At 38.0% G+C, this 18,364-nt stretch overlaps 1 protein-coding gene across 3 annotated transcripts in view; it reads right to left on the bottom strand.

Annotated features, from left to right (window-relative positions):
- The window catches only part of LOC149800490 (zinc metalloproteinase nas-14-like), a 42,615-nt gene extending 27,416 nt beyond the window's left edge, over positions 1-15,199 (bottom strand). For 2 of the 3 annotated variants that reach the window (XM_089960124.1, XM_089960126.1), the window contains exons 1-4: positions 14,932-15,199; positions 14,046-14,193; positions 911-1,010; positions 248-345 (exon numbers count right to left, since the gene is read on the bottom strand). In XM_089960124.1, the coding sequence (XP_089816250.1) occupies positions 248-345; positions 911-1,010; positions 14,046-14,193; positions 14,932-14,967 (382 nt within the window). In that variant the 5' untranslated portion in view covers positions 14,968-15,199. The remainder of the gene's footprint in view (positions 1-247; positions 346-910; positions 1,011-14,045; positions 14,194-14,931) is intronic. The other variant, XM_089960125.1, reaches the window with a different exon arrangement.
- Positions 15,200-18,364: the final 3,165 nt, after the last annotated feature.

Below are 18,364 nucleotides of genomic sequence, written 5' to 3'. Positions count from 1 at the left end.
GCGAACACGCTTTGATAGTGTTATTGCGTCATAAAGCACCCGTCCCTAATAGAAAGAACATTTACATTGATATAGGTAAGAAACAATCCCTACGAATTTGTTTGACACTTACCATTCCCCAACAATTATTTTATCGAACAGAGTAGATTAAAAATAGTATAGCTAATTAGGAAACCTTTCGATGAATATATCATTTCCCTAATAGATCTATAACGCATGGTTCTTCTTTATATCAACGTTAACTTACTGAAATCTCCCGGGTAGAAACGATATGGAATTACTCCGTTTTTCCAACGTAACAATGGTGAACGAATCGCCTTACGCTTACTTCGAATCAGTGTACTGCTGTAAGAAATTATATATATATATATATATATATATATATATATATATAGAGAGAGAGAGAGAGAGAGAGAGAGAGAGAGAGAGAGAGAGAGATGGGTGTCAATCGATTTTCTGAATTAAACATAACCTATATTTTAGATAACTATTGTTTATAAGTTTTCAAACACATTACAGTGTATTTTTCAAGTAGATAGCTCATATAAATAAGCTGCCGGAGTTGATAATTATTTCATATTTATTCTTGTCTGCAAGATTCACATTTATGTACATGCTGGATACATTTACTTCAATTTAATTCGCCGTACTTTGCAAAAAATTTACTCAATACACATTTGGTTTGATGTCTATTGATTATTCTCTTCTGCCATCTTTCTAAAGTAAGTTTAGCTGTTTCGAAAGAGATGTCAACAAAACGAAGAAGATGCAGCAGGTACGATTAAGGAGAAAGAAAAATGGTATCGAGGATATGGAGGTAAACATTGTTAATTCAATTTGTTGTCAGAGAATCGCCTTTTATTAACACGACTTTGGAAAATTTGGACTCCCCGCCCGACATTTAACATACCTGTTCGGTTGCTCATAAAGACTGTAGTATTGTTGTTTGGACAATAACATGTCCAGCTCCATAAGGATGCCACCATGCATACTTTTTACATTGAGTGTATCTAAGAAAAAAATTAAACCATACAAATTAAATTGTCAAATTCCATGCTGCTATTTTTCTGTCGATTGATCGAATATCGATCGATCGATGATACAATATAAATCTTGTAAGAAAATTACTGCACAATTTTGTTGCTAAAGACATAATTCCCATTCTAGGCTGAATGATATGATATGCACCACACACAATTTTGATATAATATCGATGATAACGGAGAATTTTATTCATACAATACGAAGTGAAAACTAGCTATTAGGACGACTCACAAGTTGTGAGGAACGTGACCTTATTGTCAGATGGTCCTATACATAATTTCCATTCAATAAAGAAAGACCGATTCGGTTCGTTTAATTTGTTACTGTTTTAAATGGTGGGTCCTACAACATGGATGGTTTTATTGATTACATAAACAGTTTTAATTTCAAATCTCGTAACAAATGACCATCAAAATTGTGAAGCAATGATTTTAGTAGTAAATGGGGACGATTCAGCGACAAGATTTATAGCGACAATAGGAATTAGAATTACAAGTCCCCTTTGGGACGATATAGCGACAAGATTGATAGCGACAATGTAAAAATACAGTATAAGACCTCCCTGGGACGATATAGCGACAAGATTGATAGCGTCAATTGGAAAATACATTACAAAACCCCATGGGGCTGTTTACGGACAATGGGAATTTAACCTGGGGAATATTGGCCTGTTTACGGACAAGGGGAAATTGGGTCTGTATAGCGTCTGACGTCACGGTATGGGAGATTGGTAACAATGTTGCAACCATGTGAGGTGACGCTCGAGTACTGCAGATTGGTAACCATGTGCAGGTGTGCATCGGGCTGACCTCAATCGGGAATAAAACGTGGGACCTAGATTTATATAACACATACAACATACAATCACAAACTCTTATATAACTGACTAAAAAAACAATAAGGCAACAAAGCAACTGTTTTCGAGGCATATGAGTGGCCATGAAAATGGTCTTTGGGTTTATGTTAACATCATTCCGTTAACACAGAGGGCATCGCATGGGTCTTCTCCTCTTCCTCAAACTTCTTCTGACTTCTGGTCCGTAGATAAGGGCTCTTTTCAAACAATCTCGTCTCTCCAAATAAATTCTTCTTTTTCCAAACGCTTGCATCCGTGATTCTAATAATTTTCCATGATGATTTCACATACATGTGTAAGTCCGTACGGAACAGCATTGACGAAACGAGGGTAGATTTTCTACGTTGGTGTCACGGAACTGTGTAAAATTTTTATGTATTAAATACATGTACTCGGGTTTCTTTTTTGTGTACAACAAAACCCGAGGGTGATTTATGTATAGTGTGTTGAATTTCGAAATAGTGAGTTCAGTTCATCCTACGCCGCACTTACGAAGTGCTCTCGATTGGAAGAACCGAATGCCTCCAGTACACCCCCTATATCTGTGTATAAATACCTCACCGTAAGTAAAACTCTTTACATTACGGATATTCTTATCAGTCAGCGGTCTGGTTTAAGGACTAGCACATCTTCAGCTGTAGAGGTAAATAAGTTTAATAATTTCTTGTATATAAGTTCTAACTATTGTACAACCTCGTTTATTTTTGTATGTTTGCTATGTAGCTTTGGTTCACCCAGTATAATGCACATATTTCTATCCTTGTTTGCGACTTAGCAAGGGATTTATATTAGTAATATAAGGCTAAGTTTTTAAGAAATGTTTAGTACAGTAGGATTTTTATCGAGCAGGGTTAAGTTTATTTCTGAACCTGTTGTTTTGTAAGTATTGTGCCGATAATGTAATCTGTATAACTTACCGTGTATAACGTCATTACGTTTTATCTTTTATTCCCGTGTCATGTATAGTACACGGTATATGATATATTTTCAGCTGTGTAGATCTGTCCAGAGTGTCTGGAGTGTCGTGAGTGTCTTGAGTGTCCAGAGTGGCTAGAGTGTCTAGAGTGACCAGAGTGACCCGAACGTCAACGTTATCGGAGTGATCGAGGTCGAATTCGTGTAAGCTGTAAAGCCAACCACAGGAATCAACCGTAGCATCTGTGGAGCTGAACTGTAGCAGCCGTGGAGCTGAAATAAAGTGTGCTGATAACGGAGTGTATCTCCTTACATATAATCCTTTAGCCGTGGGCTAATTGTGGGGTTCGTAAAACCCACTGTATCTTTCGGGACTGTAAAGATAGTTTGTATATCTGCCCCTATTTTGTTGCATAATTTCACTATCTGGGTGAATTCATTTTACTAGATGAGAAAACTCTATCCATCTTTTCATTGTGAAATCGTTGTGAACCATTCACCACTTGACTTTGTATTCTGTAAAGTAATTTATTTGTATTTTTCATTGCTAACCATGTGCGTTCTTATGTTAATTAATCCAATATTTGGATTATATATACAAACACATATTCATGACTTATTGCTCATTCAGGCCATTCATTATTAAACATTGTATTTATATCATCGTCAAAACTGTTCTGTTGTGAATCCGGAAATCTTACCCGGTTATCTTGTTATAGTTGGTCCACATCTTTTGACAAGAACAGGTGAACTGCGGTTATCTATAGGGGAAGGGCGGATTGAAAATGATTGATTATATTCACCAATCCAAACACGGGTTACATAATTCAGTCATAACGTGGAGTCTGTCTTCCAATCCGAAGAGAGTTTTGTGTGACGTCACATTCCCTATATAGATGCGCTAGCGTATTTATGGTAGTCAATCCATGCGACACAGTTTTCAATCATGACGGAACCTAAGAAGACAATGAAATGGGGTGCACCGACTGTGGAGACGACAAGCAATGTTAAAGCAGCGGCTACCAAAATCAACACAGGCCTACTTCTAAAAGAGGCTGATTTTAATTGGGATTTAGTCGATTTTCTTTCTTCTTCGCAATAAATAGTTCCGGTACCATTACCTTTGCCACCTTCTCCTTCTTTACCACCCGTGATAATTTTAAACAGAAACAGAAGGAAAAATTGGAGAATTGTTTACAGCAGCAGAAGGAAGCAGAACAAGCTTTTCTCCTTCAACAACAGCGAGAAGAAGGAGAGGCAAGAAGGAAACGATTGGAAGACGAAGCAGAGAAGAAACAAGGTCTAAGAGAGAAGGTGGGCAGTGAAAGTCAAACGGTAACGGTACTCTTAGAATTTTAGCAGAGTTAAGGAGTCTGAAACAAATGTATCAGACTTATTTATTACTACAAACAAATACCCAACACTCCTTTTCAGGGCCACCCACTTGTCTCGAAAAATCAAGTGAAACTCAAAAAGCCCGTTTTTACCCATAATGAACGTGTGTGAATGTTTGAGTGAGTGCGTGATTGTAGATTCTTATTCTAAAAATCAAAACCAAGAGACACTTACGTTTTCTACCTTTTTTATTCTGGTACAAATTTTATAGTCCAACTCACAACACAATACTTTAAAAAGTTCATTGGCTTCTTCTGTGTCTGTTTCCTCTGTTTTTTAAATTTCTTCACTTTCACAGGTTTTTCCTCCACTTTGTCCTCACTTTCACCTTGTCTTTTCTTCTTCTCATTTTTCTCTTCCTGGACGTGTCTGTGTTCTTATTTTGGGAAGAGAACCTCTTCTTCTTCCTGTTCGGAACCCCTCGCTTCTCCCTCCTGTTGTTTCTTAGGGCCATTTGAAGACCAATGTCCTTTTTCTTGACAATGATAATAGGTGTCCTGACGTTTGTCTCTTCTAGCACCTGTTTTTTTTTTTTTTTCGGTCTGGACACTCTGAGGACCAATGTCCTTTCTTCTTACATACATAGCAAGTATCTTAACTTTTATCTCGAAAGGAGGAATATTGGAAGGAAAGTCACACACCCTTTATATATACGCTTGTCTGCCACGGAGATAAAGTGACCTATAGCGTTTGAAATGTAGTCATTTAACTTTTCGCAGTCAAGATGAAACGATCGCATAACTTCTTGGAGAAAGGAGAAGAAAGAAAGAGGCCGAAACGTACCAGTGATTTTGAAGATGACATGAGTGAGTCAGAATCCAGACCCAGAGAGTCTACACCTAGCCAAAGTTCACAACCCATAGTAAACCATGAAAATTACTATCACATTCGAGAGATGGAAAATCGCTCCTCTAGAAAATTTAGAACAATGGCTTACACCGACACGGTGAAGTTTAAAGATTTCAAATCCAACGTACCACTGGAAAAAGCAAATGGTTTCATCACCGAGATGTGGGATTCTTTGTTAACCACTCTGAAACTCCAATATCACGCAAAAGAAGACAGTTGCTTGAGACTTTCCATTCATCACGACAGTATGAAATCCCATGTTTTCATCGAGTTTAGGAACTCAGCAGAATTGACGCCTTCCAAAGTCATCGACAAGATTCAACACGTGCAACAATCCAACGACAAGTTTCACATCACTGATGGAAAAACAACACTGTTCATGATCCACTTCTCTCTCCCCATGGGGACCGGACAACGCAGAAAGGTGTTATTGGTGGACGAACGTATCAGCACCAAATTAACAACACTCAAGACCAGATGTGTTTTGCCCGTTCCATCGTGGTGGGACGAACATGTTCCTTAGTATACCTGCAAAGATTCATGCCCGAAAACACACTGGCTGTCATCAGACCTCAAACGTCATTGCTCGGTCAAAGCCCTACGCTTGCTACATTACTTGTGCGACAAGGAAGACAAATTGATTCATCACGCAGCAACTAAGGGGGGCGAAAAGACCATCGGAAAGTATTCGGTGGATGGCTGGGACTTAGAAAACCCCAAGATCGTGTACGAGTTTAATGGTTGCTTATTTTACTGATATAGACCACTTGTCAGAGGCGCCTGAAGAAGAACAGCAAGGATACTAAGTGGTGGGAATGTGTGAACACAAGTACGGCCAAAGTATGAAAACCGATCCCGAGTTTAAACGCATCGTAGAAAGTTACAAGTTGATGAACCCAATGAACCGGAGGGAGAGTTTGTACGGAGGAAGGAAAAATGCCACCTATTTGCTGTACCAAGCCGACGAAGAGAAAGGAGAAGAAAACAAATACTTGGACGGTGTTCGCTGTATTCTTACGTGGGCAAATATGGTTGTTGACGGAACACATTGACCTGGACAACATTAGAAAACACGAACGCTTGATCAAGTGCAAAGTTGTGCGTCCCACAGACTTGTACCAACTACTGTTACCTTACCATTGCCAAGGAAAACATGTTTCCCTTGCGCATTACTTGTGCCGAATCGTGTAACAAAAAGACCAGCCTTGTCAGCACACTCAGGAAGAACGTGCCTTGACGGGAACGTGGGTCAGCGTAGAATTGTTCAAAGCTCTTGACATGGGATATCAACTGTTAGAAGTGTACGAAATTTACCACTTCAAAAGACACAAAGATACCACGAGGTCAACAAGACTCACAAAGGCATTTTCGCAGACTACGTGGATTCTTTTTGAAACTAAAACAAGAAGCCAGTGGCTATCTTTCTTGATGTCACACTCCCGAAGATCAAACGAAATTCAAAGAGAAAGGCTAGGAGCAGGAAGGCATCACTTTAGACAACATCGAGAAAAACGAAGGAAGGCGATCGTTTGCCGAAGTGATGTCAAATTGCCTGTGGGAAAGAAAGGCACAACGACCGTGTTTACCTAGGACGGAGCATTTTACAGAACCGTACCGCTACTTCCAGATGATTCACGACAAAACCAAATGCACGAAACACGTGGACTTCGTTCGTGAGGATTTGATCTTAGTCAATTACGAAGAAGATCTGGATTTTTACAAGCCGATGAATTTGGAAATGTCATTATTGCGGCTTACGTGACAGCCCATACACGCTTAAAATTGTACGAAGCCTTAGACCTGTACTTTGACACAGACAGTTGCATCTACATTGATATCCCGTGTAAGCATCACCCTGACATTGGAGGAGATCGTTAAAGTGCTGGACAGACGAACATCCCGACGAGAAGATTTTAAGTTTCGCTAGTGGCGGTCCTAAATATTACGGCTACGAATACCGGGACAAACAAGGAGAAGTGCACACGGAGTTTAAAGTGAAAGGATTGACTCTCAATTATCGCACCAGTCGAGTTGTGAACTTTGGGGTGTTGAAAGAATCCTTGAAGTCTGGAGAGGATGGAAACTTTAGAGTGACCACCCACGAACCACATGAGATTGCACGTTTACACACCAAATCGTCAGTCGACACTTGGAAAAGCTGTATCAAATCGTGTGCGGCTTGTTAATCACTTCACTTTACCGTACAGTCACGTCGATATTGGTCACCATATAAAAAGGGACAACGTCCAAGATCTATAGTTCATTGTAACTACCAAGTTCAATCGAGAAAGATGAATCCTTTTCAACAAACATCTTTTAAGTTCGATGATTCTCAGTTGGAGTGAGATGATGTTCCTTGCAGTGAGAGCCATGCAGTAAAGCATCGTGGGAACATTTTTATCACTACTACTACCACCACTACACCTACCAAATGGAAAATGATGCTATGCGTGTCAAACCTGCATCGAGGACTCTTTACTGGTTTTCATTGTTAATGTCCACCTTCACGCGAGACCATGCGTCTACCATACTAAGGTGTCATCCAAAACAGAGCAAACTGCTATCGATGTCACCCTGCCCTCATCGAAACGAACCTGTGAAATACGAATATTAGTTCCCTGTGCGTTTTCCTGAATACTGCGAGTTTGAAAATTGTCTTGAAACCTTTCAAGGAAAATGGCTTAACTATCTGGAAGGATTCACCTCCGAAGAAGTAGCCAGAGCCGGATTTTTCTACTTGGGTGAAGGGGATAAAGTCAAGTGCTTCGGTTGTGGTGTGTCACTACACCAGTGGGAACAACACGATTCAGCATAACTGGAACATGTTAAATGGTCTTCCTTAGTGGGACCGAATTATTGAAGTGACATACCATGTCGTTCACGAAACCAGATTGGCTAGGAGTCAAACGTTAGATACGACCGAAACCAGTATCTGAACCCCATTTAAAAAATAATATTCACCCATTACCAAACAAACTGCAAGAAAAGCTCTACAAGGATGTTTGGCAGAGACTTGCGAGAGAAAGTCAATGAGTGACTATAGAACGTTTGTGTTGAGAAATTCACAAGTAGAAAGTGAAAGAAGTCAACAAACTGATCAGATTGTTCTGGATCAAGTGTGCGTTCACCCTATTATTGCGCTTTAGACAGTTTACGTTAGAATACTTTATTGACATTCCTGACCGTTACCCTGAATGTCAGTGGTCAAAAATTACTCACTATGTTCATTACTTTCGCTCTAGGAGAAGATTGCAAATAAAATGATACTGACTGACAGGATCATGGATACTTTAGAAGAGAACAGTCGTGGCTTGCCTGTGGAATTGAGAGAACGCATTTACCGAGAATTGGTCAAAATATAAGTGAAAGGCAAAGAACAATTGCATCCGTTATGTCACCAGTGTTTAAACCACTGGTACCTGAATGCTATAAAAGAACTGATTCAGATGAAAGTGTTCAAGTGGTCTGACATTGTTAAACTGGACATGGGCGAGAAGGATCGGATTATTGTGTCTCGTTCTTCTTACTACATGATAGGCTTACTGCATCGAATTCCAGAGGAAGAGTTAGAGAGTTACAAAAATCTTTTACTCGACGTAAGCGTAATTGAAGAAGAAACTTCTGAACGGTGTCTTATGATGTGCACGTTAGTGACTAAGCTATGCAGATTCGCCACTGGAGTAAAAGCATTTTTGTGCAGAAAGTACACATGTTGTCTCCAACAAAAAGAGGTATAAAACAGGCTACCACGCCACAACATTTACCAAAAGTGATACAACAGATTGCGTGGAATGAAATAAATGACACTATTCAGACAGTGGAAAATTACCAACACTTATTACGAAAACTGTGTCCGTTAAATTTGGGTCGACGTGTGGTGTGTGTCTTAATGACTTGCTTTCTGGGATTTCGTTTACCGGCTGATTTCTTGTGGACTATTTACGAACAGCACTTACCACCCAATACAACATGAAATTGGACCCTTTAAATGTCCACGAGAGATTCATTCTGCTCAAAGCCTTGCGTTTTCATGTGGATACTTCTCGACCTCTACGGGAAAGAAAGATTCAACAACTTTTGGGTACCGAAGATGTGTATGACGATGTGTGTGAACCTTGTGACTTACACCCTCATTGGACAGATGTACGTGACTGGAAAAAATAGGGTTTTGAGGCTTGGAACAAAGAAGTGGTCCATTGAGATCACGAGTTGAGATCATCCATTCAAACGTCCAAGTAAAATAGTAACTTTTAAACCTGCATTAGTGACAGTACCAGAAGAACCCGTCAGCGAGGACAATCACTCCCTTAAGGACATTCTTGAAAGACACATCCGGGAGGACTCTTGTGTGACATTACACCATGTAGAGCCTATAAGAACATTACACCCTGTCCCTAGGACATCTTGGTTACCAAAAACGTGTTGTACAGTGACTTGTTATAGTGCACTGTATTCGTTTTGATGTCTATTGTATTGCTATACTTAACCATTTGGTTTTATGTACATTTTCGTTTGTGTTTATTTTTAAAAGTCAATAAAATGTGTCCTAAAAATGATAAAAACTCTCGTCTTGTCTGTCTTCGTGTCAAAAGGGACATTCCTTGCAATATGGTTACATCTGCTGTCTCTGCTCTTCTTCTCCACTTTCAAAGTCATCGACGAACACCTGGATCCTGCCAGTTGGGAGGCCTTATATATCCGCTATCCCTTTAACATGTTAATTTTGCGGACCTAGCGATTCAGGCAAAACCGAATTTGTCAAACGTTTGATCGAACATAAACATAGTTTGATCGATCGTTTGCCTTAAATAATCGTGTGGTGTTACAATGAGTGGCAATCGGCGTACAACCTCTTGCGAGAAAGGCATTCGTAGCGAAGAAGACGGAATCGTGTCTGACACCAGTCAAACCCATCCCGTCATTTTCGATGACATGTTAGGAGAAGACGAAAAAGGAATTAAAATGTGGTTTACGCGCAAAGGGCATCATCGTAATGCTAGTGTAATTTACATCACTCAAAATTTGTTTCAACAAAAGTAAAGCTCATCGCACCATCAGTCTCAATTCTCATCATGTGGTCTTGTTTAAACGTCCTAGATATAAATCGCAAGTGCAAGTCTTAGCCAAACAGTTAGGAACACCTAGGCTAACTCATGCGTACGACGATGCAACTCCAACCTCACATGCCTATTTACTCGTAGATTTGAAACCCACCAACCCGGATTATTTGCGATTTTGTATCCATTTGTTTAACCAATGGTGTCAAGACGGAGGGCCTATCCTGTACATATCTCCTTCGTCGACTTAAAAAAATATATAAAAACCTCGGACACTTTTGGTCTGTCTCAAAAACCGCCAACATGACGACCCTTTAGTCTCATCTTCCCGTCAAATCGATTCATACCTTGTATGACATCAGTCGTGAAAACAGTCCATAAATATGTGCTCGTGTCTTAGAAGCCAGTCTCGAAGAAGTCTTACGATGATTAACGGTGACAGCAAGTCAAATACAGCAAAGCGTCATTCAGATTCGTCATCAAACCAAACGCTTTTTTGACAGAAACAGAGTAACCTTGACACATGTGGCCGATCACCGCATCGACATTCAAACCAAAAAGCAAATCATTTTGAAACCCAGACGGAGCGGTTCTCTAGGAGGTGTCATCAGTCGCTTCCTCTTAAAATGGGATCCTAATGCCCTCACAGTTCTCCACAAGAAAGAAAAAACACTCGCAAAACAGCCAATCGAAGCCCAAGGAAGAAAACGAGCAATGGTGGCAAAACCAGGTCACAACCCAGGGAAAAAAAAAGCCAACAGAAAAATAAAAAGAAAAGTGCCCATTAAAATAAAAACCCTCAGAAAACAGCTTCGACGCGCAAGAGATACTTCGGCCATGACGCAACCTTACATTCGCAGACCACAACCTGCAACGACTGAGACCTCCTGCGGTGACACCCTCCTCCTCTTTCGTTGCAGTTGCAGCTGCTCAAACAGTATCCGCTCCCAAAATCAAAGTCCAAGAGAGATCGGGTATGTTACAGATTTTATTAGATTTGTCCCAGCAAGAACTGTCTCGATTTAGTCCGTTGCGAACGCCTCCAAGACGGGTGATGCCTGTCATGAAGTTGATACGACGTAAAGAAAATGAGTGGCGATGCGCTCCAGTATGAAAAGGGCGAGATAAAAAAGCATGGGTTGTTGTTGTTGTTGTTGTTGTAGGGTTTAACGCCATTTTTCAGCACACGATTGACTATACATGGCGGAGAGCATTAATGGTATAGGAAGAACACGGGAAAATCCTGGAAAGAACCACCGAGAGAGGTGAGAGGGCAGTGATCCGTAACGGAGAGCGCTTTATACCACTCGGCCACTCGGAGTCCCCAAAGCATGGCTATCCGCGTTTTTGTTCTCCTGAAGACCCAAAGATGTCACCCCCCACCGAAAAATCCCTCTTCTAAACCCAAAGGAAAGAAAAGGAAAGGACTGCCTCATCGTTTAGTCAAAAATGGGGACATGTTGTCCGTCCTGTCCAAAGCTTTTCCTCTCATGCAAAAAACAAACTCATTAAAACTGCCTCCAAATATGTGCGAATGTTGTTTGAACGCCTTGAAAGGCACGGTACCTTTGCCTAAACACCTGTAACAATGCTTAGCCAAATGGTTCAAATAAAATACCCAATAGCCAGCATTTACTACGATCCATCCCATCCTGCAGGTTACAGAAGAGTTCAGAAATTGTATCGTGCTGCCAAATCCCGTCTGAAAAGTCTTCGTTTACCTTAAGTGCAACGATAGTTACAAGAACAAGCCACCTACACCTTACGCAAACCCATTCGGCGAACATTTTCCAGAAGTCGCACTCGAGTGGAGGGCATCGATCATCATTGGAAAGCCGCTATTAATCTTCTCGCTATATCGTCCAATGGGGGTCTTTTAATGTATTTTTCCATTGTCACTATCCATTTTGTCGCTATATCGTCCCGGGTGTGTGTGTGTCTTGTAATGCTAATTCACATTGTCACTGAATCGTCCCCATTTACTAATATTATAAATGGTGTACCCTAATTTAACGCTGCTTTGAACTTATGTTCATGGTTCGATGCAAGTTAAACCCTGAAGCATGCTGATGCTGCCTGCCAATATCACTGCTGACAAAGGTGTGAAGCATCACTCAGTTTATAAGAATACTGGATGATTATCATGAGTTTGCATGAAACTTTCCGTAAATACTGAAATATTCACACCAAATATCATGGGGTAAGTGTCTGTTCAATTGGTGCTATGCTTGCTGCTTAGGTGAATTATCTCTGTCTTCGCGATATATCAGTTAACAAATTGCAAATCAGAGATAGCTATAGAAACTAATTAGCATAAGATTTCCTGACAAAACTTCATAAATTTAAAAACAACAACCTTTCACCATTTAAGCAAAGGGTACGATCTGAATTATACTGAAAATTTCATCTAACTTCGGTGACTGTTAAACAATTTTCGAGTGTTGTACATTTTATTTATCCTAGAAGATGGGCTATGAGATACCCAGGACGCTTGGAGATATTACTTAATTTGTCAAACTTAGCCTGGTTTGTGAGTGGGCAGCGGTCAAACGAAATGTTGAAAAACCAGCGCTTGATAGAAAACTGCAGGTAGATAGATGGAGAATTGAGATTCGTCACGTGACTAGTACAAGCTAAGGCTTGTTATTGACTTCAAAATAATCTCATGTGTCGATGGAACTGACGCTGCGTCTACGAACATTTATTTTCATATTACACAGTGTTGGTTCGTAATCTATAAATTTTCCATTATTGTCAGGGTGAATGGGTGTGGCATAATTTAAGGTACTGAATATTGTCATCAAACACGGAGCGGGATAACTATTGAAAAACTTAGATTATTTAGGTTTTTTAATCAAAGCCTTTTATTGAACTGGAAAACAGTATACTGTTTGTCAGGTTCTTAACAAGGCATTTCTACTGTTTGTGAGATTCTTAATATGTCTACAGTTTGTGAAGTTCTTACCTCAGCATGAGTACAGTTTATGGATTTCTTAATACGAAATTTCTACTGCTTGTGAAGCTCTTAAATGGCATTTTTACAGTTTGGGTCCATACTACCGTTTTTCTACAGTTTGTTAAGTTCTTAATGTACCATTTCTACAGTATGTGAGGTTCCTAATACGGCATTTGTACAGGTTGTGAAGTTAATAATTCAGTATTTCTACAGTCTTAATACGTCATTTCTACAGTTTCAGAGGTTCCTAATACACCATATCAACAGCCTGTTAGGTACCAAATACACAGTTTGGCACAAATCGTATGAGTTTCATCAGAATAAAAATCATATTTGATTTAAGTCTAGACTTTGCATCATAAGCTCATGAATCCAGCCAATCATGTAGCTATATACAAAACTTCTACTAAATTTCTTATCTACATAACATAGCCTTTTTTTATATTTTCTGTGCAATGTTTATAACACTTTTCAAATGCATTTTCATGAAGTGAAATTTTGTTTCGAAATTATTTTATGTAAACTAGCGTAAAACTGGATATTGTTTATATTGTTTTTGTTTTTGTTGTTGTGTTGTTGTTGTTGTGCATGTTGACTACGGGAAAGTTATCGGGTTGTGACATTTCGGATACATCTAATGTTGGAATAGACATAAATGAAATATACACCATTTGACCGGATGATAATAACACTTTCATCTGAGTTCTACCACATTTAACCTACTGTACGATTGATTGTGATATAAGTAAGTATAAAATTAGAATTTACATGTTTGTTAACCAGCTTTGAGGCCTCCCTACCACATTTAACCTACTGTACGATTGATTGTGATACAATTAAGTAAGTATAAAATTAGAATTTGTATGTTTGTTATCCACCTTTGAGGCCTCCCTACCACATTTTACCCACTGTGCGATTGATTGTGATACAATTAAGTAAGTATAAAATTAGAATGTATAAGTTTGTTACCCACCTTTGAGGCCTCCCATAGCTTCCATAATGAGCTGATCCAAGGTTTTGTTTGTCGGAGATTCTCGTCCAAACATGTTTGGAGGGGTAATGTTGTCCTTCTGTAATTCCTCTGGAATGTTCTGCCCATTGCACCAGTGCCATAGAACAACCTAAAATACGATATCAACAATCAACAACAATTCCATAGAACAACCTAATAAGATATAAACAATCAACACTTACGACATAGAACATACGAATACGATATCAACAATCAACACCAATGCCATAGAACAACCTAATAAAATATCAACAATCAACATCAATGCCATATAACATACGAATACGATATCAACAATCAAGACCAATGACAACGTAATAAGAAACGAACACTACCCTAGAAATAACTACAAAACAGGCATTAAGGAGGAAAACGCTGAATTTATCTGATAATGAATAAGTTCCAGTCTTTAGAGCTTTCTTGCATTCGCAGTACAAGAATAAGTAATCAAAGTTTTTTTTTTCAGTGACTCCATGACTAGTAATAAGATCACTGAAATAAATGTTGTAATTTTAAATTTAAAAGCAAATATCATACAACACACATTTGTGTATTTGCGGATCAAGCTGTGTTGTCGTGTTGTATCAAGTATAAGATGCAATAATTGATAAAGCATCTCACGTCAAAACTTATTGACAACAGACTTCACGTACACCGGATTGACAAAGTACCAGACAAATACTCTGGAATGATCTATTAGCTCTGAGATGACTTATTATATTAGATTGTCAAAGCACGAGCTAATTACATGAAATTTATCTATCAACTAATGATTTTTCAATTAGATTGTTGAAATTCCGTTTGTGTAATATAACCATGACAAATTCAAGCATGGCATAATACTTACACAGATAAACAAAAATCCAGTAACACGTAAGTGCATGGTTGTTATTCCACTTCCAAGGTATAAATTGGTTCTCTTCTTTTCTTCTGAAATGTAATTTGTATGTTAGTATATGTCTCTTTGCTTATACACCAGTCCTCATGTAACACTGTTGACAAATATTTCGTTTTGTCATTTATCTCTGTTCTTTATCTATTTAAAGTTTTGCATCGATTTCGATGCTTGGTTTATTATTCCGTCTGCGCTATTTTCCTGGCTTTATATTCACCGAGTAACAGGATATTTAACTACAGAAGCAATCCCTGTCATATGACGTCATTGGATGTTATTGTTCTTACTGATTCATGAGCATCCGTTTGATGAACACTTGTTTGAATCCGGATAGTAATTATGTTTGCAATCATGCGGAATATGATGCAACCTTCTTTAAACGATACCCTACCTAATCATGCCATAGATTTATAGAAACGAGGCATTGTAGTCTCTTTTATGTATGTATGTATGTATGTATGTATGTATGTATGTATGTATGTATGTATGTATATGGGCCATTTTCAAAAAAACGCGAAATTTCAGACTAGGCCGTGGACAAAAATAAATTATTTGATAAAGACTTTTTATTTTTTTCAATCAAACAAACCAACATCAAATACCACTAATAAAAAATATGCAACCTTAACTCAAACAGTAAATATATTTTTTTTCAAAATATTCAAATACAGGTTACAAAAAATGTCAATTGCATAACGATAACAAAAATCTTTATATTTTTTTTCTGAGTTAATATAGTAATCAAAACCATAAACCAAATAATGTGTTATACGATTACAAACATATCCCACCTATTTTATCCTCCATTTTTTCAACTAACTTATTATATTGTTGAAACATGTAGTTATTGTTAAAAAATGTTTAAAAAACAATCGAAAAAAATTATTTTACATGAACAACAAATAAACAATCCCCATTTGAAGAGATTGATGTTATACACATGATGAAAACAACATTAAATAATTAGATAACAAGCATTGAATGGTGTTAGAATTTGCAAAAAATGTTATATTAAGCATGTTATGCAATTGACATTACCGTTATACAATTGACACTCTCGTTATGCAGTTGACAATATCCTGTCAAGAATTAATATAAACTTTAAATTAAAAAGTCAAAACAGAAGAAACATATTTACTAAAAAAACATATTGGTATGGTCAATTAATATAAAGGCAAAAGTCTCTAAGTATCTTACTTGATGACCATTGAAACAAAATTTAAAATATGCAAATTTTAACTATCATAACTAACTTTTATCAAACTACACTAACATTTTACCCTAATTTTATCACGTCAAAAATCTTAACTACACAGAAATACAAATTCAAACAGTGTTTCTTTTCATCTTTACATCTTGATACACAGTTAAAATGTAAGTGCAGGTTTAGGGTCTTTTAGCATCTTCCCACTCAGACTGTTTTACCGCAAAGTGGTTTGTACCCTCAATAGGTTCTGGTTCAGAAATCATGCATCTAATCTCATCAAGTTCATACCAGTTCTTGTCGTGAATTTTCTTTGGCCAGAAAAAGCAGTTTTCGTTTTTGGATCCAATTCTGACCATACATTCGATAAACACCATTTGAGATTCAAAATCAATGTCATTAACCAATCCAGGATAATACTGGTCATTGTATGTTATTAAAACATACTTTCCTAGGTAACCATCTATACTCACTTCAGTAGATTTGGTTTGTTCGCAAAATTTATGATATAGTTCTTTGATTTCTGCATTAGTGTTTCTTTCTGTTTTTTTCTCAATCTCATTGACACTGGTGTTGCAGGTTTCTGGTAAAATGGGGACAAAATGGTTCGGTATCCAGTTTTGATTTTGCATGTCTGATCTAGTAGTTGTCCAAAAAATTTGTCCAACACATGACCTTTTCTCATTAATTCTTGGTTCAACTGTTCTATTCAAATGTCGTCTAACTACTGGATTTCCAAGTTCAGGGTAAATAGATCGAAGTGACATTCCTAGAACCGATGAAAGGGCATGGATTTGCCAGATTCCCATGTAAACTTTTTCTTTAGTTATCTTCAGAACTTCTCTTTCATAAATATCTCTGATTTTATCTGATGTTAGTTTCCCATCATGCATGTATTCTTCGGAATACATTGCATATGCTTTTATCAGTGATCCAACCTTTTCAGTGTTTGCTACCTCGCCTTTGATAAGATTAGTTTCATTTAGATAGTATTCCTCATTTAATGTCAGTTCTGCTACTATTCGTGTTCTCATCTCAAATACATGTAAGTCGTTCCCATATGCAAAAACACTTCCACACGCAGGAAGACAATCTCCGTCTGCTTTGACCTTCACTGCCGTGTCACCATTAACAGAAATGTTGTTTGGTAGAATTGATTGTGAAATAGGCTCAGCTTGAAAGTTATGATAAGACCTTGGTGTTCCATGTGTATACCCAATCTGATTTTTTATTATGGCACATTGCTTTTTCAGATTAATGAATGTGTCTCTAGCCTGTAATGACTTTAGAATTCTTCTAAATGTTCCTTCTTTTCTTCTGACTTCCTGTAGATCCTCATTCGTTCGACCGTTCAAGGTAGTCTGTTTCTTTTTCTCATCTGTAATCGGTATATCCTTGAAGCTGTTATCTTGTTTCTGATTTGTTTCACTTTTGCCTTTGCTGAACACCCTTTTTGATTCTTCTGCTTTTGTACCTGGTAACAATGAGAACGTTTGAAGTTGATGGTCCTTGCAACATTGTTTATAACATACACAACTAACATCTCTATATTTGATAACATCTGGTTTATCAATAAAAATCTGATGGAGTTTTGTTGTCCCTGGAACTGTTAACAGTGGGTTCTTGTATTTTGCCTCCATACTGTGAATATCAACATCTCTGACAAGATACACCTGTATCAAAGTGTTTGTAGTCTTCATTTCTTTTAAGAAGCTGTCAGCATTAAGAATATCTGCTCCATGTTTTACTTTCTGATCTGCAGATCTCTTAAGAGCTGCCCCTATTCCGTCTGGTATCCCTTTGCCATGCCCTGCAGCATGAAAATTCCATTGAGCTTGTGTAAAGCCGTAACTAAAAATTTCATTACTAAGAATGTGAAAGTTCAACTTCTGCTTATATTGTGTCGTTGGACCATCACTGTAAAAGTGTACAGTGTCTACCTCTGGATATTTCTCTCTAATTTCACTCAACACTGGATTCAAGTGAGCCCAAATAGAATATGGATCATGTTGGAGGCTATCTGAAATTCCACAAAAAGATTGAAGCTTGTTCATTGTTCCAGTGATATAATAACCTGTGTGTAGTGTTATTTGATTCTGTGAAGCTCCAAAGTGAACACTTTGAATCTCTTTTTCCATCTTTCCTACATAATTCTCTGCAAAATCCACGTGGAGAAGACAT

The sequence above is a fragment of the Sinohyriopsis cumingii genome, chromosome 5, assembly GCF_028554795.1.
Source record: "Sinohyriopsis cumingii isolate HCF-2022 chromosome 5, ASM2855479v2, whole genome shotgun sequence".
Taxonomy (NCBI): Eukaryota; Metazoa; Mollusca; class Bivalvia; order Unionida; family Unionidae; genus Sinohyriopsis; species Sinohyriopsis cumingii.
The sequence above is the reverse complement of the archived record's forward strand: the minus strand, read 5'-3'. Positions and strand labels throughout refer to the sequence as shown.